Source organism: Siphateles boraxobius, unplaced genomic scaffold, assembly GCF_051911475.1.
Source record: "Siphateles boraxobius isolate OS27281-9 unplaced genomic scaffold, OSU_SipBor_1 29, whole genome shotgun sequence".
Classification (NCBI taxonomy): Eukaryota; Metazoa; Chordata; class Actinopteri; order Cypriniformes; family Leuciscidae; genus Siphateles; species Siphateles boraxobius.
In genome coordinates this window covers 5,191,765-5,218,765 of record NW_027508908.1, presented here as the reverse complement: position 1 = coordinate 5,218,765, position 27,001 = coordinate 5,191,765, and the positions used below count along the sequence as shown (strand labels likewise).

Sequence of the window (27,001 nt, the reverse complement as noted above, 5' to 3'; positions counted from 1 at the left end):
TCTCAATGTCGAACCGCCATCTGCTCTGTCTGAGCTAAAATCAACCAATCGTTGATGTAATTGAGGACACGAACACCCTGAAGCCTCAGGGGCACTAGTGCTGCGTCCATGCATTTCGTGAAAGTGCGGGGAGATAAAGCTAGGCCAAACGGAAGAACCCTGTGCTGGTAAACCTCGCCCCCAAAGGCGAACCTCAGGAACTTCCTGTGTTGTGGAAGGATGGAAATGTGGAAGTACGCATCCCTTAGATCTATCGTGACAGACCAGTCCTCGGATCTGATTTGTGACACGATCTGCTTGATATTGAGCATCTTGAATTTTGGCTTCCCTACCGAGCGATTCAATAGGCGCAGGTCTAAAATTGGACGCAACCCCCCATCCTATTTTGGAACGATGAAATATCGGCTGTAATAGCCTGACTCCCCACTGGGAGGAGGAACCCGTTCTATAGCCTCCTTTTGAAGTAGTGCTTTCACCTCTTGTTCCATAACCAGAGCCTGCTCGGGGCCCACCACTGTAGCGAGAAACCCCTCTGAATCTTGGTGGACGACACCTGAATTGGATAGCATAATCCCTTTCTATTGTCTGCAGGACCCAATGAGATATTTTTGGAAGGCTTTTCCACTCTGCCAGAAATTCTACTAAGGGTACCAGTCTCTCGAGACTGGCCTCTGGTGTAACTTGAGCAGCAAACACAGCGCCCTGTAACGGCACACCGGCAGGGAACAACTGGTCTAACCGCTCTGAAACCCTCCTCAGAGGGAGCGAGCGTCCCTCGGGAAATCGCTTGCTGGGACCGTCTGCGCCCCGGCATGAAGGCGGGGTTGGCAGAACGGGCCCCTGAGGGCACCGAGGAAGAATGGGCACCGTAGAAGAGGTGAACACCTTTCCGCCTCGGTGGGGACCACCCTCAGTGTCCTGCGCGCCGTGGCGCCAGGACTTCTTCTTAGCCGAAGCCTTCTTAGCTAATATAACTGTCCTCAGATCAGTTCTATTACTGGGAGATTTCGGCTGAGAGTGCCGCGGCTGAGCCCACTGTCCAGTAGGGGGAGCACGAGACGCGACACTCTGCTTCAGCGCCCTATATGATGAGCTCGCAGACGGCCGGGGCTGGTCCCGCCCAGCAGCCCCAGGGACATGAATTTTTAAAGGGAGAAATTTCTTAAAAGCTGTTGTTTGCTTTTCCTTCTCCTGGAATTTATCGATGACAGAATTTACAGCATCGCCAAATAAACCCAGGGGTGAGAGAGGAGTGTCTAAAAGGAAAGCTTTCGCTTTTTCTTTTATATTTGTCTGATTTAACCACAGATGTCTTTCTGCGGCCACCAGAGCTTGGTTGGTGGCCGCAGGGATAAATCAGCAGCCTGACGCAGTTCGCGAACCACGTCAGCACTGACCTCCTCACTCTCACTCACGTCCCTCAGCAGGTCAGCCTGGTATGCCTGCATAATAGACGTAGTATGCAGACATGACGCAGCCTGACCCGCCGCCGAATACGCTTTACCCACAAAAACCGAAATATTTCTAAGAGGCTTGGTGGGTAATGCCGGTGCCTAAACAGATGACGCAGCCTCGAGGGAGAGAAAACTCGCAAGCGTCTCTTCCACGCGAGGCATAGCCGAATAACCATATGATTTTGCCCCCACAATATTAGAATATGTTAAAGTCTGGGGACTAAACACTCTATATGACACCGTTTTTTTTCCACGATTTCGACACCTCAGTGTGGGGATCGGGAAAAAACGGCAAGCACCGGCGTGGAGGTTGCACTCGTGACGGCAAAAATCTCTCATCTAATTTTGATTTAGAAACAGACTCCTGTCTAGTCACTGGCCATACAATGCTGAGTTTTTCTACAGCTCTTGTTAATACCTCCACTAGCTCATCACTTTCGGGAGTGTAAGGTGGCGAATCCTCCACATCTCCTTCATTTATAACTGGTGCCTCAGCCCAAGCGGAAGAAACCGCAGCGCGTGCTTCCGAACACGGGACTGAGGCACTGGATCTCACAGGTGAAGGGAGAGATAAGGCAGAGCCCGTCTCTAACCCCGCTGAGAGATCCATCTGCGATCCCCACGATACGCGTCGTCGCTCTGCCTCGGCAAGAGCGGGACCCGAACCGCGGGGAGCGCGCACCGAACCGCTCTCCTCGAAGAGCGCCCGGCGGGAGCGGAGCGTCCTTAATGGCAGACGCTCGCGATGCTCACAATCAGCTCCCTCGAGAGCTGACTGGGCATGCTGCACTCCCAAACAAACAACACAAAGAACGTGTGTATCCCCACTCGTAAAATAACGCGAGCAGGGAGGGACACACTTCCTAAACTGCTGTTCGTTCGCCATATCTCTCTTAATATATATATATATATATATATATATATATATATATAATTGTTTGTGTGGTGCAGAGTATGTAAAGACAGACAATATTCACACAGGGACAGATTCACATATAGCGCGACTGAAGGCACAGAAAGCTGTTGCGCTTGTGTTTATGGGGTGCTTTATAGTTTCCTGGTCGATGACGTCACCCGCCTATGACGTTCCATTTCTCCATTGGGGTGATTCCATACGTGCTTCATGACGCACAACGTAGGGGCGTTCCCACAGCGTTTGACGCAGGTCGAGTTGCCTTGAAAGGGAAAGACCGTTTCTTGTAGGCTAAAAAAGTGTGAGCTGCTTCCCTGACTCTTTTGTGCTGTTTACAGAGAAAGGTGGAATATTGTAGGACATCTATTTTAATGATTTCTGTTGGGTTGTTGGTAAATTTAATACATGGCATTAAAAAAAGGCTTGCATTATGTTTAATGCCTGTATTGTAAACTTCTATTTTTCAATAAAACATTGACATATGAGCTCATGTTAAACCTGTACATTTATAGCTACATTTTCCGCTGTTACAAATTTTTCCTTGCACGGCCCCAGAGGCCTCGAGTGTGTGTGCAACACAGTTCCAGAGTAGAAAAGGAAAGGAAACATGGGTGGCATTGGAGTTCACGGTAATAAAGTGACCTTAGTCTCTGTCTGATTCATGTTCAGAGCTCAGACTGCTTATCTGGAGGCGTTAAACGGTCTGTTTATTTGTGTTTGTAAGGGGTAATATAACGAAACAATAAAAAAGGGGAAATGAATGGAACAAAATGTTGTCAATTTTCAAAACCAATGTTTACAGGATCATGTGGGATCAGGTTGTAAATCAGTGGGCTGCGACACTAAAAAATTGGCCGAAGTTCTGTTCTGAAAGCATTGTGTACATGAGGGACGAAATGATGCAGATAATAAAATGCAACTTACCATATAATTGTGCATAGGGCAGCAAAATAGGTCTATTATCTATCAACTAACAGCGAGAAAAAACTTACCATATCTTTTGTTGCGTACATCAAAGGCCAAATTTATCCCTTAATAACATGGCTAATACTGCTACAATATTTAGCCTAAAATTTGTTAAGTCACACGCACACTAACCATGTGGACTTTGCTTAAGTTTTGTACCGTTTTCCCGCCTTAGTTAATCTGTTGTCCTGGTTATTTATTTGATTGTATTAAGTCTCATCACTGCCTCTGTTTAAGTTCATGCCTTTTCAGTTTGTGTTGTCTGCCCTTGTCTACACTATGACTCTGTGTGAGTAAGCTAATTCTGTGATCCTGAAAATTATATTGTTTTTATTATAGACACTTGATCGTTCATCTTCGTCCTTGTGTGTGTTTCTACTACAAGTAGCGACAAAAGGCCAGTGCCCGGTTGCATAAAGCACCTTAAGTGTAATTTTCCCTTAAGTTCGCCCTTATGTTTCCCTTAAACCTAAGGGTGTTGCAGAAAAAAAACCTTGAGTGTTACTTAAGGGTTTCTTTAAGTGAAACGTCATAAACACTTAGAATTTCCCTTAAATGCTGTTTTTTCACTTAAAGGTGCATTGCGCAACAATTCATGTTAAAAATACACGTTTTCTAACCCATACATGCATAAACAATTGCCTGATGGGCTGAATGAGCCCTTCTCTGATCACTGCAATTGCCTCTATAATCCTGTACAGTAAAATAAATAAGAGGGATTCGGGTTCGAATTTGAGACTGGGCGTGACGTCATGCGCTTTCACGCTCACCAGGCTATGTCTCGCAGGTTTGTGTATAAGCCGGCGCCGCCATTCTCCGCATCAGCGAAGACAACTCAAGCGTCAAAGGTAGAAGATGGATTCAAAGAGACCGGCTTGTAGTCCGCTCCGAACCCCAACGCAAACTCCAAATTGGAGTCAGACAGGCGTCGGAGTAAGACGAGAGTCAACCTCGGGAAGGCATTCAACAAATGGAGAGATCTCCGGTCTGCTCTTGGTCTCAAACGGGATCCTCAGTTGGCTTTTTACTTGATAAAACGGTAAGATATAGCCCAGTCTCTAATGTTTGATACGGCCAATCTATGTATGACAACAAATGACGATGCGTAAAATGTGTAATGCTTTAGCGTAAGCTAGATACATGTACAATCAGAATTGGTTTTACTACCATTGTTAGTGAACAGTTTCATAAACTAGGAATTGTGTTCGGAAGAATAGTACAACATGAAACATAAAACATATCCAATAAAAGATGCTAACTATGTTTTTGTGTATGGCCTACTGGTATAGTTAGCCTTGTGTCCATTGCTAACATGCTAAGGTGTTCATGTCATTAACCAACAAGGAAGAACGCCGTTACATTGACTATATTGTATTTTTCGGTAAAAATAGTCAATTGTTCTCGTGAATGTGGTACATTTTGTATGTAGTATATATGAGGTATGTGGGAGCTCGTATTCTATCAAAACGAGGAAAACGTAAAATATTTTGGTATTGTGATAAAATACATGTTTTATTCTGAACATTGCAGGAAGGGAAATACAATGGTAAAGGGGTAAATATTTTTACTTTACTCATACTGTTTAGCAGACTAACTATTTACTAAATAAAGTATTGACACATTTCACATTAATGTTTGTCAGTGTGTATTGTCCCTGTCAAAATATCTACTAAATAAATCAGCGCTACATGTAGTTTAGTGATTAGCAAAACAGTTCAAGATTCTTGAGTGTGATATAACATGCTGAAAAAATGACCGATAATTAGACAGAAATTTTGAGTAAATTATAACAGAAAAAGGATGTATTGTCATTGGAATATTCTACTTAGCAGATCAATAACAGGCTGAACCCCGCAAGTCTTCGGCGGATTAGCCTGTTTGGCTTTTATGAAAACGTCATGGTGACATTTGATTGTTTATTACCTTGAGACATTTGAGTGAACGTTGTTGACCAACCGTGTATGGTATGATTATTATTTTGAGCTTTTGCGAAGTAATCAATTATATTGTTCATGAACGTGTTTTCATAACAATACAATCATAGGTGGATACAGTAAAAACATAAACAAAGTTTTCTACTACCCCCGTTTTTCCCCTCACACATAAGAGTAATTTACTCAAATGTCTTTCCTTCCATATATTTGAAATGGCTTGCAGATTTATAACTTTATTACCACTGAAGACATTTTGGCTGTACACCAAAGATCTGTGCGGCAGATGCTCCTTTAGTTATGAACAGCTCGTGCTCGTCCATGCGTGCGTGTGCGTGTGGTCCATGAGCGTGCACAACTCTGGTTGCAGTTTCGCTTGTCGCCAGAAGGGGCATAGTTCTGCAAAAACTCAGAGACTTGCGTTTTGCACCTTTAAGTAATCCCTTAAAAAGCGTTAAGTGTTGCATAAAACCCCTTAACGGTCATTTCCCTAAGTATAATTTAAGGTTTGGAAATCGTAACCTTAAGAGTAACGCGGACAAAAATAAGACGACATGGCTGAATTTATGGAACCAGTTGAAGATAATTATGTGCAAAGACGAATTTTTAGCGATCGGGAGAACCCTTTGGACCATCTTAGCGATGGAAAATTCTTGCTTGAATACCGGTTTGATCGACGCGCAATATTTGACATCGCTAACAAACTAGACGGCGACCATGACCATGTCACACATCGCAACCACTCTTTACCTGCAGTGTTACAACTGCTTATAGCATTACGTTTTTTTGCAACTGGAAGTTTTCAGACGGTAGTGGGAGATGTTTTCCACGTGCATAAATTGTCTGTCAGCAGAGTGGTTCACCGGGTTGCGGGGGCTCTTTCCCTTCATTTAAACGCAACGGTCAAGTTTCCATCCCGTCATGAGGAGGTCATTCAAACCAGTTTTTTTCGGAAAGCAGGTTTTCCTCGCATATGTGGTGTTATTGACGGCACACATATCAGAATACAGGCGCCCCAAACACACGAAGACCAGTACGTAAACAGAAAAGGCTACCATTCAATAAATGTACAATTAGTGTGTGACCATCTCTGCAAAATTACAAATGTTGTTGCATCATGGCCCGGGAGTACACATGACTCCAGGATTTTGGCGGAGAGCAAACTAGGGAGTGATTTTGAAGCTGGAGTGCACACTGGTCTCCTGCTCGGGGACAGTGGTTACCCCTGCCATCCATGGCTCATGACGCCTTTCATGAATCCCCGTAATGCTGCACAGGCAAGTAATTAATTAATACGTATATTCCTATGAAGGTATAATTTGGTGCCTAAAAGATTTGCATGGAAAATGTTAATCAAATTGTGAGCATTAAAGAAATATTAGCAGTAGTTTACTGAATTATATATATGTATTAAAATATGTATTTAAAATAGGTATGTACTTTCTGTTGTGTTGCTGCTATACACGTTGTCAATTCTGTAACACCTTACCTGATTTGTGTATGTTTTAAAATAATCAAAGCCTCAAATATTTTTCACTCTGAAAGAAAATCTTTTATGCAATAAATTACCTTCGTAGTATTTATCTTAAAGCACTGTTGATACTGGTAAAAATCTTTATTATTTTTTCTTTATTTTTTTTTACCCGAATAGGGAAGGTACAATAATGCGCTGACCCACACAAGGTCAATTATTGAGAGGACCATCGGACAGCTGAAGCGCAGGTTTCACTTTCTCCACAGCGAACTGCGTATTGAGCCTTCAAGGGCATGCAGAATTATTGTAGCCTGTGTTGTGCTCTTCAACCTTTCCAAGACGTATTCTGCTATCGAAGAAAAGGATGAGCACGGGAATGAAGAGGGCTATGAAGACCTGCATCTGATTCAAAATCAAGATTTCCAACAGGCTGGATATGCTGCTAGAGATGCCATTGTAAATGCTTTCTTTAACTGATAATATAGTTGTATTAATAATAGTAGTCATCTTAATAAGAAGTAGTAGTAGTAGTTTTTATTATTATAACATTCACACACACACACAATCTGAAAAAACAATTGTCAAAAAATTACTCAATTGTAGTTATTGTTATTTTTCCTTCAGCCTTTAGCTGTAAAAGTTTGTTATTTAGAATAAAATTATAGAGCTCCTTATTTTCCGTCTCCTTCTTCAGCTTTTCAATCTCCAGCTGCAGTTTCTCTTTTTGTAGCTGTAGAACCTCTCTCTGCAGTTCCAGCACATCTTCTCTTGTTTTGGCTGCAGGTGATATTTGCGGTCTTCTGAAATACGCAAGTAATGGGGAAAATTAAGAAAATCTTAAAAATAATATTAAAGCTCTTCTACGTTGGATTAATTATAGGCTGAAGCAATAGTTAACATAAATCATTACTTAGCGGTTGCCTGTATCGGCGCTCTGCTGACGATCTGATGGTGCTGAAGTTGTTTTTCAGAGTGCTGTAAGGGTCTAAATGTGAAATGAATGTCAGTTAAATCATTATGTTATGCAGGACAATAATTTAATGCCTCACTCTATGTTACACTGTTGCACTGGTTCAGCTTCACTCTCTAAACCGCCACAGATGCCAGACAGGACAGGTGAGGCAGCTCCAATGATGTTTTGTACCATTATAGTACAGTCTGACAACTCAGCCGGTGGGGGTCCTCCACCTGTTGGTCAGTTTTGTAATCGTTAGGTCTTAACACTGTACAGCAATAAAGCGCACTCTTCACCAGGGTGCTGTGCATACAATCTTAAAAGCGTAGTCTTGCTCAATCTTACCTGTTTTGTTGGCTTCTGTCTTATAAGCGCTCAACTCTTTTTTTGCGACCACAGTGATGTTTTCATATTTTTTAAGGACTTCCTGAACCGTCCTCTTCACATCAAGATTCCTTGCGTTGATTTTTTCCGTTATTTCTTCCCACTGTTTCTGTTTTATTGCAGCAGTTACATTGGGATTTATTTTGCTTTTCAAAATTGTTTTTCTTTTATCATATTCGTCAAGAAGAATGCATTTCTCCTCTGTCCAATTAGGCTTTCTTTTTTTGTTTTCTTTATCCATTCCGATATCATAGCCTACTTTATTAGCCTACTTTATTTGATGAAAACGCGTAATTGCTAGTGTTAGTGTTTTGCGTATCTATGGCAACAACAGACGTTTATAACGTCAATCCAGGATCGCTGTCGTGAAACACTTAAATGTTTCCCTTACCTAAGAGAACCGTTTAAGAGATTATATGCAACACCCTTAAGTTATTCTCTTAGGTAAGGGGAAATCGCCCCTTAAGTATCGCACGTAAGGGAAAAACTTAAGGTGCTTTATGCAACCGGGCACAGACCTAGAATAGAATAGCGGTGTGCTTTTTGAAGTTTTTTTTTCTTGTTTGCATTTGTTTGTTTTTCCTTTTTTTTTTCTAACTCTGGATCTTCCATACAGTAACTGTGCCTTGAGCTGAAGGATACCGCACCCTCTGAGAGTGAATGTTGGACAACTGCTTTAATTTTGGAGAGGTTAATTTTCTGCCCCCCTTATCTGCCGATCAGTCTGTAATGTCCTGAACTCTCTGGTCCTACCCAGCCTCCCTCTCCCACCACCTCTCCCTAATGCTACTGAGACTGCTAAATTTTTTTGTTGGATTTTGTACCACCCTCCAAGCTCCTCTCCAGTCCCCAGCTATTCCTGCCACCCAGTCATCGCTACTTCTCATCAGTACCTCAGTGGCAAGTCAACACCTTGGGCCTGCTGGGAGCCATCTCTTCTTGGATGTGGGAAGCCCGTGGCTCCGCCTCCTACCCTGAGTGCTCCACTCTTCCTCGACCTTTCACCCTGGCTCCTGCTCTCCTTCCTCCCTTGATGCCTCGCTGGACTCCCTCGGTACTTCGGCTCCCTCGGGCATCTCTGTGCCTGCGCAGTGGACTTGCGGGCCGGGCTGTTCGTTGCTCTCCAGCCCTCCACCCCTTCAGCTTCGGCCAGCTCCTCTGCTTCCGCCCTCGGTTACTCCAGCTCGACCTCAACCCTCCTGATCCCATCCCATGATCCCATGATGCCATCAATGCGCACAATGCGCATTGTCAATGCGCCTACATTGCGGCCACCTAGCTCATCGGAGAACCTTCGCTGCATCGGCTCACCTGCTGCGTGGTGGGCTCCTCCCTCCACGTCATCGTCCCCTCCGGTCGTCCACATGGTGGCGTCAATGACAACATCTCCATGGCTTTTCCTTGTGGCCTGGATCAGCGACTATCTTCCTCTGCTCAAGGCTATGCCTTGGACTTCACCACCATCAGCACCACCCAGGTCTTTTTTTGTTTGAGCTCCTGGATGTCTTTCCCCCTCCAGAGCCTCCTCAATTTTCCATCCTCCTGCGCACCTGAGACCCGCGTCTCTCTGTAGGCAAGGGCGTGGTGAGCTGGGGCCTGCTTACTCACGCAGTACCACAACATCCAATAGGAAGATTCATCTGCAGTAGCCACCGTTCAACCTGAAGAGGGCAGCACTCAGATGTTTTTACACCATATATTGTAGAATTAAAACACTTTATACCAAAATTTGTACTTGAAACAATGAACAGCATTAATAAAGCCCCAGTCTTACAGACCATTAACTAAAAAAAAGTTGTTTTAGGGTTTAGTTACCCTTTAATCCATTTCAGTGTTTCCAAATTTCAATCCATTTCAATTTCAGTGATTTATGGACATTTATGTTGGGTTTGTTGGGTTACCACTTGATGTCCAGTGTAAAATGTGGGATGAGAAGTGAAACAATTTGAGAACCACTGTGAAAGAGATCCATGTGCTTATGATTAAAAGATATCCAGCGTAAATATTTTGTCTACTGAAAGTATTCATTTTGAGGCAGGATTGTGTGTTTATATCCAAGACAAATTTCTGCGGTGAATGACGTATGCTTTGAAACTGTTCTTTAACAGATTGTACTCGAGTCCTTTGGTCTTTCATCTCTTGCTCCCAAATCCCCCCCCAAACACACACACACTCCACACCTGCTCACATTGTTCTTCTTCCAGACACTATATGACCTCTCACCAACACCAGCATCCATTACCCTGATGATACTCATGGGCTGTCCATCCCAGCTGAGCATGTGAAGATAGATTTCTCAGGAGACTATAATAAAGGCTGTGGATCCTACTAGTTTCAGCTCCAAGTGTCTGATGAGGTAGATATACAGTAGTGGTAAAGATCTGGGCTGGTGATCAGAAGGCTGCAGGTTGAGCCCGTCACCACTGAATACAGCACTTTGTTTGTTGCTCTAGAAGGACTGTACCTGAAAAAATGTGTTACTTTGGGTCAAAGCATTGGCTAAATGACGAGTATCTTACCTTCAGACCACATGCTGCACTGATCAGAGAGACCCGAGGGCCAATGTAGATGGACACTTCCATCAGTCGCATCAGTGGTTGACCATCTGACCTGTAATCCAGAGAGCTTTGAGTAGGTTGTGAGTTGAACAATTGCAACACAAAAGACCTTCCTTGTGCCATTCTTTGTACTTTTTTTAAAATAATTGTTGAATATAGTAATATGTAAATGTGTATGCCTATAACATGAGTATGTGAATGTGAACATTCAATTAAAGTTATTTGGCTGTTTTATAATGTTCTCTGGCCAGAAACACTGTGTTTATGTAAAACCACTGTACACAGTGAATCTACACAGCTGGTTTCGATTCAGAACTCAGATTGTATATTGGGAATCAAGTGGTGATTCAGCACAGTACCAGCATTTTTGATCATCACTCTTAGAAAAAAAGGTTCAATGGGGTACTATATGGAACCTTAAAGACCTTAAAGGAACCTCAATTTTAAAGAACGCTTTATTCCAAAAAGATTCTAAAAGGAGGAATGTCTTAAATGATTGCATAATACTATCATGTTTCACAGGTTTAGTTTTTTTCTGGTGATAAGTATGTATAAGAGCTGTTTAATTCTTAAAGTTCAATTAAAATTAAAAAACAATTAAAACTAAATTAAATAATTAAAACTAAATTCATAGAATGATATAATTCATAGAATGAAAAGTTAACAAAAAGTAATGTAAATTAAATTAATAATATTTAATAACAATATCATGAACTACATAGAACCAACAATAAATTATTAACAATAAAATGTATAAAAGCAATGGTATTTTTTATAAATATAATTTATATAATATAAATAATTTAAAAGTAATAACACATAAATTATTTGAATAAATAATAGTTAAACTATTACCATAGCATAGTTTGAATAGGAACATTTAAATACAACATTTTTCAATGTCTCTTGAATTTTGTTGGTTTCGTGCATTTGGCAGCTGATAATTCACTACAAACACAAAAACAAATCTTTAAAACTGAACGTCTCTGGTTACGTATGTAACCCTAGTTCCCTGAAGGGAACGAGACGCTGCGTGACAACGCTTTGGGAACGCCCCTGCGTGAGTGCGTCATGAAGCACGTATGAAATCAGTCCAATGGCGAGACGGAACGTCATAGGCGGGTGACGTCATCGACCAGGAAACTATATAAGCACCCCAAAACACAAGCGCGTCAGCTTCTGATAAACTGAAGTAAGTGCTCACGGGCATGCCGGGAGTATGGCAAAGACACGCAGCGTCTCGTTCCCTTCAGGGAACTAGGGTTACATACGTAACCAGAGACGTTCCCTATCAGGGAACTCGAGCTGCGTGACAACGCTTTTGGAACGCTAATACCAACGCCGCCATACGAGCAAGTGTCCATCGTGTGAAGTCAGAGCGCACATTCGGACGAAAGCACCTGCGCCCCTGGAGTGGAGCTGAAGTCAAGATGATAAAACTTAACGAATGTATGCGGTGAAGACCATCCTGCCGCATCGCAAACATCCTGAATAGATACTCCTGACAAAATAGCCTTAGAGGCAGCCATACCCCTGGTTGAATGAGCCCGGACAGCCAAAGGAGAAGGCTGACCGGAGGACTCGTAGGCAAGAGAGATGGCCTCAACCACCCACTTGCTCAACCTCTGCTTAGATACTGGACATCCCTTCTTAGGGGGTCCGAAGCAAACGAACAGTTGCTCGCTCTTTCTCCACAGGGCAGCTCTGTGGACATACGCATCTAAAGCCCTAACAGGGCAGAGCAGATTTAGTTTCTCTTGGTCCGACGTCAAAAATGGAGGAGGACAGAAAGCCTGCAGTACAATAGGCCTGACCACATTAGTTGGAACCTTGGGAACATACCCCGGCCTAGGAAGGAGGAAAGCCTTGACCATGCCGGGTGAAAATTCCAACCACGAGGGAGAAAACCGACAGAGCTTGAATATCTCCTATTCTTTTTAATGAAGATATAGCAAGAAGAAATACAGTCTTTAGAGTGAGGAATTTCTCAGAAACTTCTTCAATGGGCTCGAACGGTGCTAGAGAGAGACCTTCTAGAACAACCGGCAGGTCCCAGGTCGGCACCCTCGTGCGAACTGCTGGCCTCAGCCTCAGAGTGCCACGAAGGAAACGGGTTACAAGTGGGTGTCTCCCGAGAGAAGCTCCACTCAAAGGGACGTGGTAAGCAGATAAGGCCGCCACATACACCTTCAGTGTGGAGTGGGATAACCCTGTGGAGAAACGCTCCTGAAGGAATTCCAGCACTGCACCCACTGGGCAGTTAACTGGGTCCAACTGGTGTTCTCCACACCAAGAGGTGAACATTTTCCACCTCAGGGCATATAATTTCCTAGTGGCCGGAGCTCTGGATTGGAGGATGGTCTCCACGACCTCGGTCGAGAGACCAGATTCTATGAGCTGGGCCCCCTCAGAGGCCAAGCCCACAACCTCCATAGATCTGGGCGGGGGTGAAGTATCGACCCGCTCGCCTGAGAGAGAAGGTCCCTCCTGATCGGAATCTCCAGAGGAGAGCCGTCGAGGAGAGATATTAGGTCCGCAAACCAAACTCGGGCCGGCCAGTACGGGGCTACCAACAGTAGACTGACCCCGTCCCGGCGAACCCTCTCCAGAACTCCTGGGAGCAGAGCAATCGGGGGAAATGCGTACATGCGTGACCTCGGCCACTCCTGTACCATAGCGTCCAACCCCAGAGGGGCTGGAGGACTTAGGGAAAACCACAGTTAGCAGTGTGAAGTTTCTCTGGATGCAAATAGGTCTACCTCGGCATGACCGAAATGTTTCCATAGGAGCTCCACCGCCTCGGGGTGGAGTCTCCATTCTCCGGGCCTCGGCCCCTGCCTCGACAGGGATGTCTGCCCCCTGATTTAAATACCCCGGGATGTAGATCGCCCTCAATGAAAGTAGCTTCCCTTGGGACCATAGAAGGATCTGGCGAGCCAGCTTGTATAACGGGCGCGAACGCAGACCCCCTTGATGGTTTATATAAGAGACCACCGATGTGTTGTCTGACCGGACAAGAACATGATGACCTCTCAGGTCTGGGAGGAAGTGTTTCAGAGCCTGAAACACCGCCAGCATTTCTAGACAATTTATATGCCATTGAAGATGATGGTCCTGCCACAGACCCTGAGCTGAGCGACCACTCATGATCACCCCCCAACCTGTGAGAGAGGCATCCGTCGTTAGTGTTACACGATGACACGGAGCCCCCAACACAGGAATTGGGACAGGAACCAAGGTTCTTTCCACATAGCGAGGGCACGGAGACACCGTCGCGTGACCTTGATCTTGCGGAGCGGGTTTCCCCTCGGGGAGAACCCCTTGGACCTGAGCCACCACTGCAGTGGTCTCATGTACAGCAGGCCGCAAGGTATAACGTTGGACGCAGCTGCCATCAGACCCAGAATTCTCTGATACTCTTTTACAGTGAGTGACTGGCCTAGCTTTGCCTGTTTGACGGTTAAGAGAATCGAAGCTATACGAGCAGGAGACAGACGTGCCTGCATCGTTGTCGAATTCCAAACCACGCCCAGAAAGGTGGTCCTCTGTACTGGAGAAAGCACACTCTTCTTGGCGTTGAGCCTCAGCCCTAACTTCTTTATATGGGCGAGAACGACATCTCGATGCCGAATCGCCTGATGCTCCGATTGAGCCAGAATCAACCAATCGTCGATATAGTTTAAAATGCGGATGCCCTGGAGTCGCAGCGGAGCCAGGGCTGCATCCATACATTTCGTCAAAGTTCGGGGAGACAGTGCTAGGCCGAAAGGAAGAACCCGATATTGGTACGCTTCGCCCCCGTGTTGTGGAAGGATGGAAATGTGGAAGTATGCGTCCTTTAGATCTATCGTGACAAACCAGTCCTCGGACCTGATCTGTGACACGATCTGCTTGAGAGTCAGCATCTTGAACTTGAGCTTCCCTACTGAGCGATTAGTAGACGCAGATCTAAAATTGGACGCAACCCCCCATCCTTCTTCGGAACGATGAAATATCGGCTGTAATAACCCAACTCTCTGCTGGGAGGAAGAACTCGTTCTATAGCCCCCTTCAGCAGCAGAGTTTTCACCTCCTGTTCCATAACCAGAGCCTGCTCGGGGTCCACCACTGTGGGAATAACCCCTCTGAAGCGTGGCGGGCGTGATCTGAACTGAATCGCGTACCCGTGCTCGATAGTCTGCAGGACAAACTGAGAAATATTTGGAAGGCTGTTCCAATCCGCCAAAAATTCTACTAAGGGTACCAGTCTCTCGAGACTGACCTCTGGAATATTTTGAGTGGCAGACACAGTGCCCTGTAACGGCGCACCGGCAGGGAACAACTGGTCTAACCGCATCACACCGCTCCTCGGAGCGAGCGAGCGTCCCTCGGGAAAGCGCTCGCTGGGACCGTCTACGCCCCGGCACGCAGGCGGGGTTGGCAGAACGGGCCCCTGAGGGCAACGAGAGAGAACGGGCGCCGTGTACTGCGGCGAACACCTTTCTCTCTTGGTGGGGACTACCCTCAGTACCCTGACGTTTGTGGCGTCAGGGCTTCTTCGACGAAGCCTTCCTGGCGACAATAACCGTCCTCAAATCGGTTTTGCCCCTGGAAGGCCTCGACTGAGAGCGCCGCGCCTCGGCCCAGTCTTGCTGGGGAGGAGCACGAGACGCGACGCTGCTTTTCTGTTGCGCCCTGTGCGAGGAGCTACTCGACGGCCGGGGCTACTCTTTCCGCCCAGCAGCCCCGGGGACATGCACCCTAAGGGGGAGGAACTTCTGGAGCGCCGCCGCCTGCTTCTTCTCTTCTTGAAACCTCTCGATGACCGTATTTACCGAGTCACCAAAGAGGCCAGCAGTCGACAGCGGGGCGTCCAGAAGGAAGGATTTCTCTTTCTCCTTCATATTGGAAAGATTTAGCCATAAGTGCCTCTCCGTTGCCAAAAGGGCTGCCATAGAACGGCCTACTGATCTGGCCGTCTCCTTGGTGGCACGGAGAGAGAGATCGGCTGCCTGACGTAACTCTCTCAATACATCAGCACTCAATTCCTGCCCCTCACTAATATCTTTCAACAGATCAGCTTGATAGGCTTGAAGAATCGACATAGTGTGTAAACAGGATGCTGCCTGTCCAGCCGCCGAGTAAGCTTTGCCCACCAGAGCCAAAGTGTTTCTTAGTGGTCTGGTGGGCAACGCCGGTGTCTTGAAGGACGATGCCGTATCAGGAGAAAGGTGGCTCGCCAACACTTCCTCAGCTTTAGGCATCGCCCCATAGCCATAAGTTTTCGCCTCAGAAATATTAGAATATAACGATGTTTGTGTGAATATTCTGGACGAAACCGGTCTTTTCCATGATCTCGAAACCTCGGTGTGGAGATCAGGAAAGAATGGCAGACACCGGCGCAGAGGTGCAGCGCGAGATGGCAAAAATCTCTCATCCAGCTTGCTCTTAGATCTAGACTCCTGTCTATCAGCTGGCCACTCAATGCTTAATCTTTCAAGGGCACGAGTTAACACCTCTATAAGCTCCTCACTAGCAGGAGACTGAAGTGACGAGTCCCCAGTCTCTGCAGTATCCACACTTTCAATGTCCAGTTCCTCAGAACTCGATAGCTGAAGTGATGGTGCCTCAGCCCGGGCGGAAGAAACCGCAGCGCGTGCTTCCAAACCCGGATCTGAGGCGCTGGATCTACCAGGTAAGGGCAGAGATAGGGCAGAGCCCGTCTCCATCCCCGCTGATAGATCCATCTGCGATCCCCACGATTGAAGCCGAGGGACTCGAACCGCGGGGAGAGCGCACCGAACCACTCTTCTCGAAGAGAGCTCGGCGGGAGCGGAGCGTTTTCATGGACAAATGCTCGCAATGCACACAATCAGCTCCCTCGAGAGCTGACTGGGCATGCTGCACTCCCATACAAACAACACACAGATCGTGAGTGTCCCCACCCATGATATAACGTGGGCAGGGATGAACACACTTTCTGAACTGCTGTTCGCTCGCCATATTATATATATATATATATATATATATATATATATATATATATATCGTCTCCTTATAGTTTTTTTTTTTTTTTATATATGTGAAAAACTCCTGCCTAGCAATACTAAGGACAGACAAAAACACTTGAGAGACAGACTGATATGATTTCACACACAGAGCGCTTGCTGAAGACTTGTGTTTTGGGGTGCTTATATAGTTTCCTGGTCGATGACGTCACCCGCCTATGACGTTCCGTCTCGCCATTGGACTGATTTCATACGTGCTTCATGACGCACTCACGCAGGGGCGTTCCCAAAGCGTTGTCACGCAGCTCGAGTTCCCTGATAGGGAACCCATATTTAACTTAGTCTTTTTGTTTTTCATTTACATAGTTGTGTTCTTTTTTTAAGGGTGAGGACATTTCATGCAATCTATCGATGCTGTCATCCTCATATTTTATCAAATGAGACAAATTTGCACCGGAATACAGTAGAATTACTCTTTTGCATTAGCTATAGAATGTTTAGTTACTTTTAAATGTTTTCATTTAGCATTTTTTCCCCTGTGATCCTATCAGCATTCTGTGAAATTACAGAACATCTCCAAATGGAGGAGCATAAGTATGCGTGGAAGTCTCATGGAGTGACAAAAACAAAATGTACACTTAATTTATCTTAGTGTCCTTGATCCCATCTGGGCAGTTTGACAAATGATCAGACTTGTCATCAAGCTAGTAATTTATAAAGATACCTCATATTAGTAAAAGTCTCCAAGCTCTGATTGGACGGTTGGGATGGAGGGTGTTTGGCGCTTGATGGATGGAGGCAGAGCCCTGTTGTCATCTTAATCGGGGATTCCACGGTGATGGATGTTGTCATCTTAATCAGGGCTGGCTGGATGATTGATGAGATGGGCTGTGACAGTGGGGTCAGTGAGCTGGCTGTCCAAAGAGCGAGGGAGGCAGGGTCATCAGAGGATAGAACATGGAATAGCCATTTCACATGACAGCGCAGTCCTACATTGTCCACTCATGCAAGCCTCTTTGCTGATGGCCGAGACATGGCACGGTTGCATTCTCCTGTTTCGCTGATTCTCACTCTTTCTTTCTGTCTTTGCATGTCCCAGTTCTCTTTTCTACCTCCTTTCGCCTGCAGCTGTATAATGGGCTTTTTGAATTGTGTAATTATTTTAAGGTGGTCCTTCACAGACTGTGGAAAGTGCTTCTGAAAACAACTCTATTAGCGAAAAGCCTTTCAAAAAGAAATGTAACAATTAGCGCTATATCCCACTGGCCTTGAAAGAAGAACAAAAAAAATTAAATAATCATAAGTGTCTTTTTTCTGTTTTTCTTAGAAATGGAGGCCTCAAAAAATCAGATGGATATGGACAAGAAGGCTATAGATGAACTGGTGCGGGAGAGGGGCATTCTTAATAAGGTGTGTGTGGACACGTGTTTGTAATTTACTTGAAGCAAAATGACCTCGCAACTATATTAAAACGTATGAAACCACTGATAAGGAACACGTTTTCTTACTTGAAAAAACTCATCTCCATACCGGCGTGATGACTCCGACCCCTAACCAGATGAACTGGATAAATATTGTGAAAGTTCTGATCAAATCTGACTTCTGACCTATTATGCCGCCTAAATCATAATCATACACTGTTCGTTTGTTGGCCAAAGGAGGACTGGCCCCCGACTGAGCCTGGGTTCTCCCAAGGTTTTTTTCTCCATTCTGTCACCTGATGGATTCCTTGCCACTGTCGCCTTTTTTTCGCCTTCATTTGCCATTGGCTTTTGGCTTGCTTAGTTGGGGACATTTAAAATTTAATTTTGAATTTAACAATACTATTACAACTTTACTTTCCTGTTATCTCTGTAAAGCTGCTTTGAAACAATCTGTATTGTAAAAGCGCTATATAAACAAAGGTGACTTGACTTGACTTGACTTGAAACGAACACGTCGCAATATTCCTCATATAAATAATTCCCTTCCCTAGGCATACGCAAAAAAAGTTGGTGAGGCCTGGTTGAGTTGTGTTAGTAGTGTGTTGAAACTAGGGATGCTCCGATCAGGATTTTTGCAGCCGATACCGATAGCCGATTTCTTGTCATGGTGATCGTCCGATACCGATCCCGATACCAAGGCTTAATATACTTAATATAAGATAAAGATAAATACAAACAAAATGGAGCAGTCTGATGCAGCCCACAAGGTTAAATAAAAAAAAATGTCCAATAGTAAACTTTGGAAGACAACGTAAACATTTAATCACCTAAAATAGAGAAGTCTGATGTAACTTAAACCTTGTCACAAGTCTGAGCAGGACAAAAAATAAATACATAAATAATTTAAACTCATAAAAGAACAAATTGGAGTAGTTTGATGCTACTCATTAGAAGGGATGGGCATTTCAAGCAAAAATAATATTCGAAGATCACTGGGTATTATTCGAAAATATGTATTGCCCATATGCACGCACATATGTATAGGCCACACACGTGAGAAAAGCGGAGTGGTCTGACGTTTAAATATAACTTAAAAACGTAAATATACATTTCATACTTGTTTTATATAATATATTGTTCTTTATGTTTGTTATGTTTGTTATGTTATGTTTGTATGTTATGTTTTTCGTATGTTGATTATAATGAAAAGGAACCGCATGAGATGGGTAAGATAGGATCATAAGATGCCCAATATATCAGGAGACATTTGGAGTGGGTCAGACATGATTTTTACCACTTAATTAAGTTTTGTTTTGTAGAAAACCATTCTTTACAGTGAATTTCGTTTTTGTAAAAAATGTATCTTAATTTCAATCAATGTTTCATCAACCTGGATTTAATAAATAAGAAGCGAATATAGCAGACAATACAATAGGACACGGAGGCACCCGCGCGTGAACTGGAGCGTGTCTCATAAATGAACCGAAACTCAGCGTATAAGCTACTTGCCTCACAGACCTGAGAACGTATAGAAAGCTTGAAATGTCTATTTAAAAAAATTAAACATTAACACTGCATAAACATTACTTGTGCCGGTTCTTTGTGGCAAGCTCTATGCATGCGCTTGATATGCGGAATATAGGCAATATTACAATAACGCTAATTATGGTTTAGTATTTTCTCCCATATATATTTAAGTAATTAAATTAATATAAATATGTGATTAGACTAATGGCTTAAATCAACTACTCTTAGTCAACTAGAAAAAAACTTTAGTCGTGCACGGGCCGCCCTTCTTATTTCACATATTTTCCTAAACAGCACGTCACTGCGGGCGTTCTGAGCGAGCGAAGCAACTCTTCAGAAGGCGATCTCTCTGGAGGGCAATGCTCCTCCACAAGAGATTCCTTTGAAACATAGGCTACATGGCCAATAACTCATATTTTTCATTGTTTCTTGACACATCATTGTAATTCCACACCGGCGATGACATGACTGCCCAATCATTTAAGTCCCCATGCATCATGCACCTTCTCACGTTTTGACGTGATCGGTTTGTGAGATTGGCCAAGTTCAGTGAGTACCGATCGAGTCATAAAATGTGATTATCGGCCATTACCGATCTCTGGCTGATCGATCAGAGCATCCCTAGTTGAAACTCACGGTTATGGTAAGGGGCGTGACATTTCTAAAACACATTTGAAGTGATTGACCAATCACAAAACACCGATTCAGCTGACCAATCAGAGCACTTTGCGCTTTTCAGAAGGAGGGGCTTCATAGAGATCGAAACTAAACAGAGTGTTTCTGACAGACTGGAAAGAGAAGTATGGAAACAATTATAAAATGTGCTTTTTTAACATTCAAGCATGAAAACCTATTCTAGTAGACCGCAAAAACATTGTTACTGTGTAAAATAGAAGGGGGAGGAGGGATTGAGATAATAGCATGATGCCGGGTCTGTGTTTTGGACGTGCTTCGCATCACCTGAGACAACTCTTAATACCAGGTTAGCTTTTATGCGAGTCTTTGAGGATTATTTTTTCGTCGTCATGGCTATTTTCTGCTGCAGTTCTGCAGTTTCATAGTTCTCATAGCTTCCCCACGCTGTTATGATGCACAGATGGATTTCAGAAAACAAGAGAAGGTGCATGATGTTTTTACTGATGTGCTGAATATTACATTGCTATTGTGCATATGAAAATAACAGGATATTCATATTTAATTGCACAGGAGACACACTGTCTCACAAATGCACACACTGTTGCATACAAACATAGCTTTTGATATCAGCTTACCTTGGAGAATCACTTCTTTGATCTATTGAACAGCAATACATTACAGAGTAAAATCCTCCTATTCTCAAGCCCGTTTTATTACGCCTATTTTCTGAAAATCTTGAGTCACTCTTGATAAGTATATTTACAAAGTGATCTTTTGTGTAACCTCTTGCATGTTGTATTTGCATATTTTCCCAGAATATGATCAAGGCGGCAAATGAAACAGACAAACAACTGAACAATGTTAAGCAACACGAACAGTCAAATAAGTATCTAGAACAAGAGATTTTAAACACCAGGGAGGAAGCCGAGAAACAACGAAAGATCATCTTCCATATGGAGAAGGAGAGGAATCACTACATAAATGAGGCCAGTGAGCTCAAAAAGAAGGTAAAAGCATGTTTGAACACACACACACACACACACACAGAAACACACAAACCGAGTGCACACTGTAAGATTTATAATAGGCCTTTGCGATTGTTGCTTGTCACAGTAAGCCATGTCACACAGTGGGATCTCAGTGGCCATTAATGTCAAATATGGACGCATGCAAGAAGACTTATCCAGAGTTTTGCATCATCAATCCGTGACATGTTCGCTGATGGTGAGCTGCATTTACATGCGGGATTAAAATTGTGGCTTGCTAACAAAAAGAATCTGTAGCATTAATTTTGATCATGGCTTGTCTTGAAAAGAAAAGAAAAGAAAAAAAGACAAACAAAAAACCTAAATAAACAAGATGATATGTGTGGAGCATGTGGTGGTTGTTGCACTAATTGTGTCATCAGGTTCTGCGCTCCTATTGGTTGTTGATTTAACGGTCGTCGTAGGAGAGTCACTCTGCTGGACTGTGCCTCAAATTCAGGTTAAATTTGGTCTAAGAAGGTCAAATTGCGGTCAAAATCGTACAGTGTGCATCCGGCTTTAGACATTGCTCATTGAGGAAGTGAGAATGTCAACTTAAAGTTAATTTCTATCATAATTAAATGATTTTAAAGGGATAGTTCACCCTAATCGGGAAAATTTAAGTCCCCCTGTGGTGAAAATCAAGCTTTTAATGTTGTTTAAATGTCTATGGGGTGTTTTTAATCTGCTTTATACGAACCATGTGCAAATTCATAAGTCAACACCATTGCTGAGTATTTTCTCCTTAAAACTGCAGTAAACCAAAGACAGTTTTAAAAAACTCGGTTTGAAATCGCTGGTGTTTCTGACATCACAAACTACCTTGTAACCAGGTTTGGAAATTAACTTTTTCACTCATCTACCAATTTGGCCACTTAATTTTTTAAGTTACCGGCCATTAAGAACTTCTACTAGCCAAAATAAATAAATAAATAACCAGACTACGTCAGAGACTATATATATATATATATATATATATATATAAAATATAATATAATATAATATACTTTTTATATACATATATATATATATATATATATATATATATATATATATATATATATATTATAATATTTGGATTTCAAACATTCATTTATTTTTCAAACAAAATTCTGTCATCCAGCATCCATCTCCTCTGTTCCTCTTTCATCCTTATCCTTTTCACCAAGAATTTGTTTTAGGTGGACAGATCAATATAGTACAAAGAACATTTATGATGTTGGAAAATGACAATGTCTGTTAATAAAATGCTTTTTAATCTTCGCTATTGCTTCAATGCAAATTAACAAGCGTGTCGTTATTTGTTGCTTAGTGACATGTGTGTTCAAGTATCCAGATATGCGCAGATTCTGCGCAATATCTGTATTTAATATATCATGATGATTCACGAGTTGAGTATTTGCGCTAAATCTGCGCAGATTTGGCTTACACAAATTTTCCTAGCAAAGTGAGTAAACATAAAAAGTAACACGCCAAATTGGCTTGTGATTTAACACCGTTACCCGCCACAATTGATTTTTATTCGCATTTGGTGGGTTGGCAGGTGTTCATTTCAAACCCTGCAATCAGGTCAATGTGTGATCATCAACAAGTTGATCTCTGAGCTGGTGTGAGTGAGTGGGGGCGTGGTTAATTTTCACATTCTTAGAACCACGTATGCTAAATGAGACAAGGGTGTAGAGTTGCATTGAAGCTATTTTAAGGTATGAAAGATTTTCTTCAAGTAAAAGGTGAGTTTTGAGGGATACAATGATTGACTACAGAAGGACTTTAAGTGATCATCTACTCACCCTGGTGTTGTTCTAATGCCATATGCCTTTCTTTTATGGACCACAAAAGGATAATTTTTTAAATATGTCCCACTCTCCCTGTCCATATAGTGGCAGTGAATAGCAACCAGCATCAAGCTTTTTAAAAAAAAAAACGCAAAAATATCACAGAATGATCTCATGCGAAACAAGTATATTCCAAATGTTCTGGGGGTATACAATAGAGTTAAGAAAAAAACAAAAACAAATTTAATGTATTATTTAACTGAAGTTGGCCATTGGTCTTCTCTGCACGATGATGTTCATGAGACTCCATTAGCTAAGAGAAATTGAGATTGCCAAAAATGTGACATGAAATACAACGCCTAGAAATCCCAAAAAACGTATCTGTGTACTTTCCTCTCTGAGTGGAATATTAGACATTTGTCTGATGACAGTCAGAATGACAGTTGACGAATGTAAACGCGTACATGCAATGTTAATGTGGCAGTAACACACCTCAATGGAGGAATGGAGTAACCTTCAAATGTCTGTGCTATTACCCCTTAAGTGTCACCCCCCCCCCCCCCCCTTTTACAAATGCACATTAAAATGCACTAAACAAACTTAAATGGTTGTAATTCAAGAATACTTTGGAATATAGACCTAAGTTTGGTCTTGTTTTAAAGAAGACATTTAGCAGATTATTACTTAAGTGAAAGCATAATTAAAATATTAAAAAGTTATGGACGTTTAAATTTACAGGTAAATCAAATATACTTTATTAATATTTTTTTTAATATAAAATAAATATTTTACTAAATATTTTTTACTATAAAATGAAAGCTATATATCTAACCAAGTTGTGTTCCAAATTTTAAGTTGATATCACAAAAATTGAAGTTCCCATGAGATTTTGTTTAGGCGTAGTACCAAATATAGCCACCGGGTGCCATTGAATTCCATCGAATTTAATTGTATGCATTCTACCATAACAAATTAATACATCTCTATCCAAATATCACTTTTGTCACTAAAAATGGAACCTTGAGACTCAGACCTTTCTGACAATATGTGTTTTGTCAAGATTAGAAAAGACGATGCCCAAAAGGGAGGAGCGTAATACAAAAATACCGTTTCTATGGTAACGCAACGTCCAATTTCAAAACGGTTTTCCTAGAATGAATTCTGAGTTCGTAAGCTTTCAAATGGTACCTAATTTATGATAACTACTAAAATATGTGATGTAATAATAATAATAATAATAATAATAAAAAAATATATATATATATATAATATATAGTATACTTTTTAGAGGACTTTTTACTTTACTTTTTAAAATATTATTTCATCTTTTTTATTGACAAATTCTAAATTATGTTTTATTATGAACTTTTAGCATTAAAAACCAAAGTTTCAATTATTAAAAGTGTGTGCGTTGACTTTTTGTGACAATTTGTGTGTATTTTTTGAGGCGCGCTCTTGTCATAAATTCATATATTACTGTTCCTACATAATTTGTAATAAAAAACCAGCGCTAAAATATCTATTTAGGAGTCTTAGACCTTTCCAACGATAAATAGTTTGTCATGATTAAATTAGGATTTAATAGTAATATATTGAAGTAAAGTTAGTGAAAGTGAAAGTGAAAGTGAAAGTGACACGTGATGGCCAAGTATGGTAACCCATACTTGGAATTTGACCTCTGCATTTAACCCATCCAAGTAAGTGCACACACATTAGGAGCAGAGTAGTGAGTAGTGTACACACACACACTGCAAACGTGGATACACACACCCGGAGCAGCGGGCAGCCTTGAGTGGCGCCCGGGGAGCGATTGGGGGTTAGGTGCCTTGCTCAAGGACACCTCAGTCATATTCCTGCCGGTACTGGAATTGAACCAGCAACCTTTGGGTCACCAGTCCAACTCTGCTACCATTAGGCCATGACTGCCCCTTAGGCGTCCCGCTAGCAGGACGGTGACACTTAACTGGTAGATAGCCAAAAACATTTAGCTAGTTTAACTAGCTTTAACTTACTCAGCAAGAGTCTCTAAAACTATGAAAAATAGAAAATCAAGTATAGAAGAAAACAGCTTGTGTCCCTTGTGGCAGTACCAAAAATGCAACACATAAATGCACTGAAATGCGAATTGAATTTGAACCCATTTCAAAACATGGCACATGAAATCTAACTTGCACAGCTTAAAATGTTTACATTCATACGTTCATACAGTATGTTTCAGGCCTAAGAGTGAAAAAAAAAATCTAAATGTCTCCACATTTCTTTTTCTTAAAATCTTTTACTTTCTAAGAGTTGGTGAGAGTTGTGAGTCTCTTGTTTTTCTCTTGTAATCCCTGAAGGCATATCTTCATTCTGTAGAACTTCAGTGTGCTTGTGTGAGTCATCTTACTAATGACTTTATAATACTGTTGCTATCGCAACTGTGCCGCTCTTTACACTGTTCAAGACAGTGACGTTTAGGCACTTATGGGCAAACTTGTTTAAAATGGGCAACTATCAAGTTGAGTCAAGAGTGCAATGAATAAGATAATTAGAGAACCGGTCTAATTAGGACTAATCTTCAACCTGTTTTACTTATATGGCCATTAAGCTTCATTTCATAAATGGACAATCACCCAAAAATGAAATTCTGTAAACTTTATATAGAAAAGTTTTCAGACGCTTTATATAGAAAAGTTTTCAGACGCTTCATAAAGGCCACACACACACCACAGCTAAATTTGGTTGTCACCTTTTTGTGTTTAATCCTGTTCTGTAGACACACAGTTCAATAATTTACAGGAGTGACAACCGCATTCTACAACTGAATTACAAAATTCTATGCAGTGTGTACGGAACCGAACTGAACAACTAGTATTTGTTAATTATGAATTTAAAAGAGTGTCAGAGATTTTTCTTTCTTATGTATGTGTGCCGAAGAAAAGGACAGGGAAAGAGGTACGAGCCTTGACTTGTTTGTGTTGCTAAATCTTTCTAGAAAAAAAATACAGTGAACAAGAACATGCCTATAATAAACTGAGAAAAATCCAAATGCGATATATATTGAAAACAAGACCAAAGTATGGCGACCACCACCTGCCAACTTTATTAACTCCAGGATGGCTTTATGATTTAAAGGGATAGTTCACCAAAAATGAAAGTTTTATCATCATTTACTCACCCTCAAGTTGTTCCAAACCTGTATGAGTTTATTCTTCTGTTGAACACAAAAGAAGGTATTTTCAATAATGTTGGTAACCAGACAGTTGTTGATAGCCACTGACTATTATAGCAGGAAAAAATAACATTACTATGGAAGTCAATGGCTACTATCAACTGTCTGGTTACCAACATTCTTTAAAATATCTTTCATATGTGTTCAACTGAAGAAGAAACTCATACAGGTTTGGAAAAACTTGAGGGTGGGTACGTAATGGCATCATTTTCATTTTTGGATGAACTATCTCTTCACGCTCAAACAACAAGCCCAAAAAACGCTTATAATAAGTGGACAAGGCAACACTTCAAGTGTGTGCTCTGCAAAGCAGCCTTCAAACACAACACACATCTGTTGATGGTACTTTAGTTAAAATTGCAGAACAGAAAGTAATGAGGCTTTTGTCGCTGTAATATTACTTCGGTCAAAATAACGGATAACAAACTCACAAGAGACCGGGAAAGTTGCTGTCAATCATTGCAGTTTCTGGAGTGAGTCGTGTTCTGTACATATACAGAACGGTAATTTAGGGAATTCATTCCCGAAATTAAATGCGGTAGTCACTCGTGAAACTTTACAGTGTTTATGGAGCTATATAGAACCATTAAGGTGTCCCCATCAGGATCTTTGTATGGCTTTAGTTTTAATTAATTCATTTTATTTTAATATTTTGTAATTAAACAGCTTGTAAACATGCTTTATCACTAGAAATTTGGCAAATTTTGGCAATTTTTTGGAATAAAGTTTTCTTTAAAATTCAGTCAAGAACCCTATGGTTCTATAAATAACCCTACTGAAC

At 42.1% G+C, this 27,001-nt stretch overlaps 1 protein-coding gene and 1 long non-coding RNA gene across 3 annotated transcripts in view; both read left to right on the top strand.

The window, feature by feature from the left end:
• cfap58 (cilia and flagella associated protein 58) overlaps positions 1-27,001 on the top strand; it is a 152,949-nt gene that overhangs the window by 18,408 nt on the left and 107,540 nt on the right. For both annotated transcript variants that reach the window (XR_013207789.1, XM_077246258.1), the window contains exons 8-9: positions 17,950-18,032; positions 21,025-21,216. Coding sequence is in view for 1 of the 2 variants with exons in the window: in XM_077246258.1 (XP_077102373.1) it covers positions 17,950-18,032; positions 21,025-21,216 (275 nt within the window). In the remaining variant the exon portion in view is untranslated. The remainder of the gene's footprint in view (positions 1-17,949; positions 18,033-21,024; positions 21,217-27,001) is intronic.
• On the top strand, positions 5,788-7,989 carry LOC143753991 (uncharacterized). Its single transcript, XR_013207851.1, has 3 exons — positions 5,788-5,839; positions 6,115-6,171; positions 7,938-7,989. It is a non-coding gene; the product is annotated as an uncharacterized LOC143753991 (long non-coding RNA).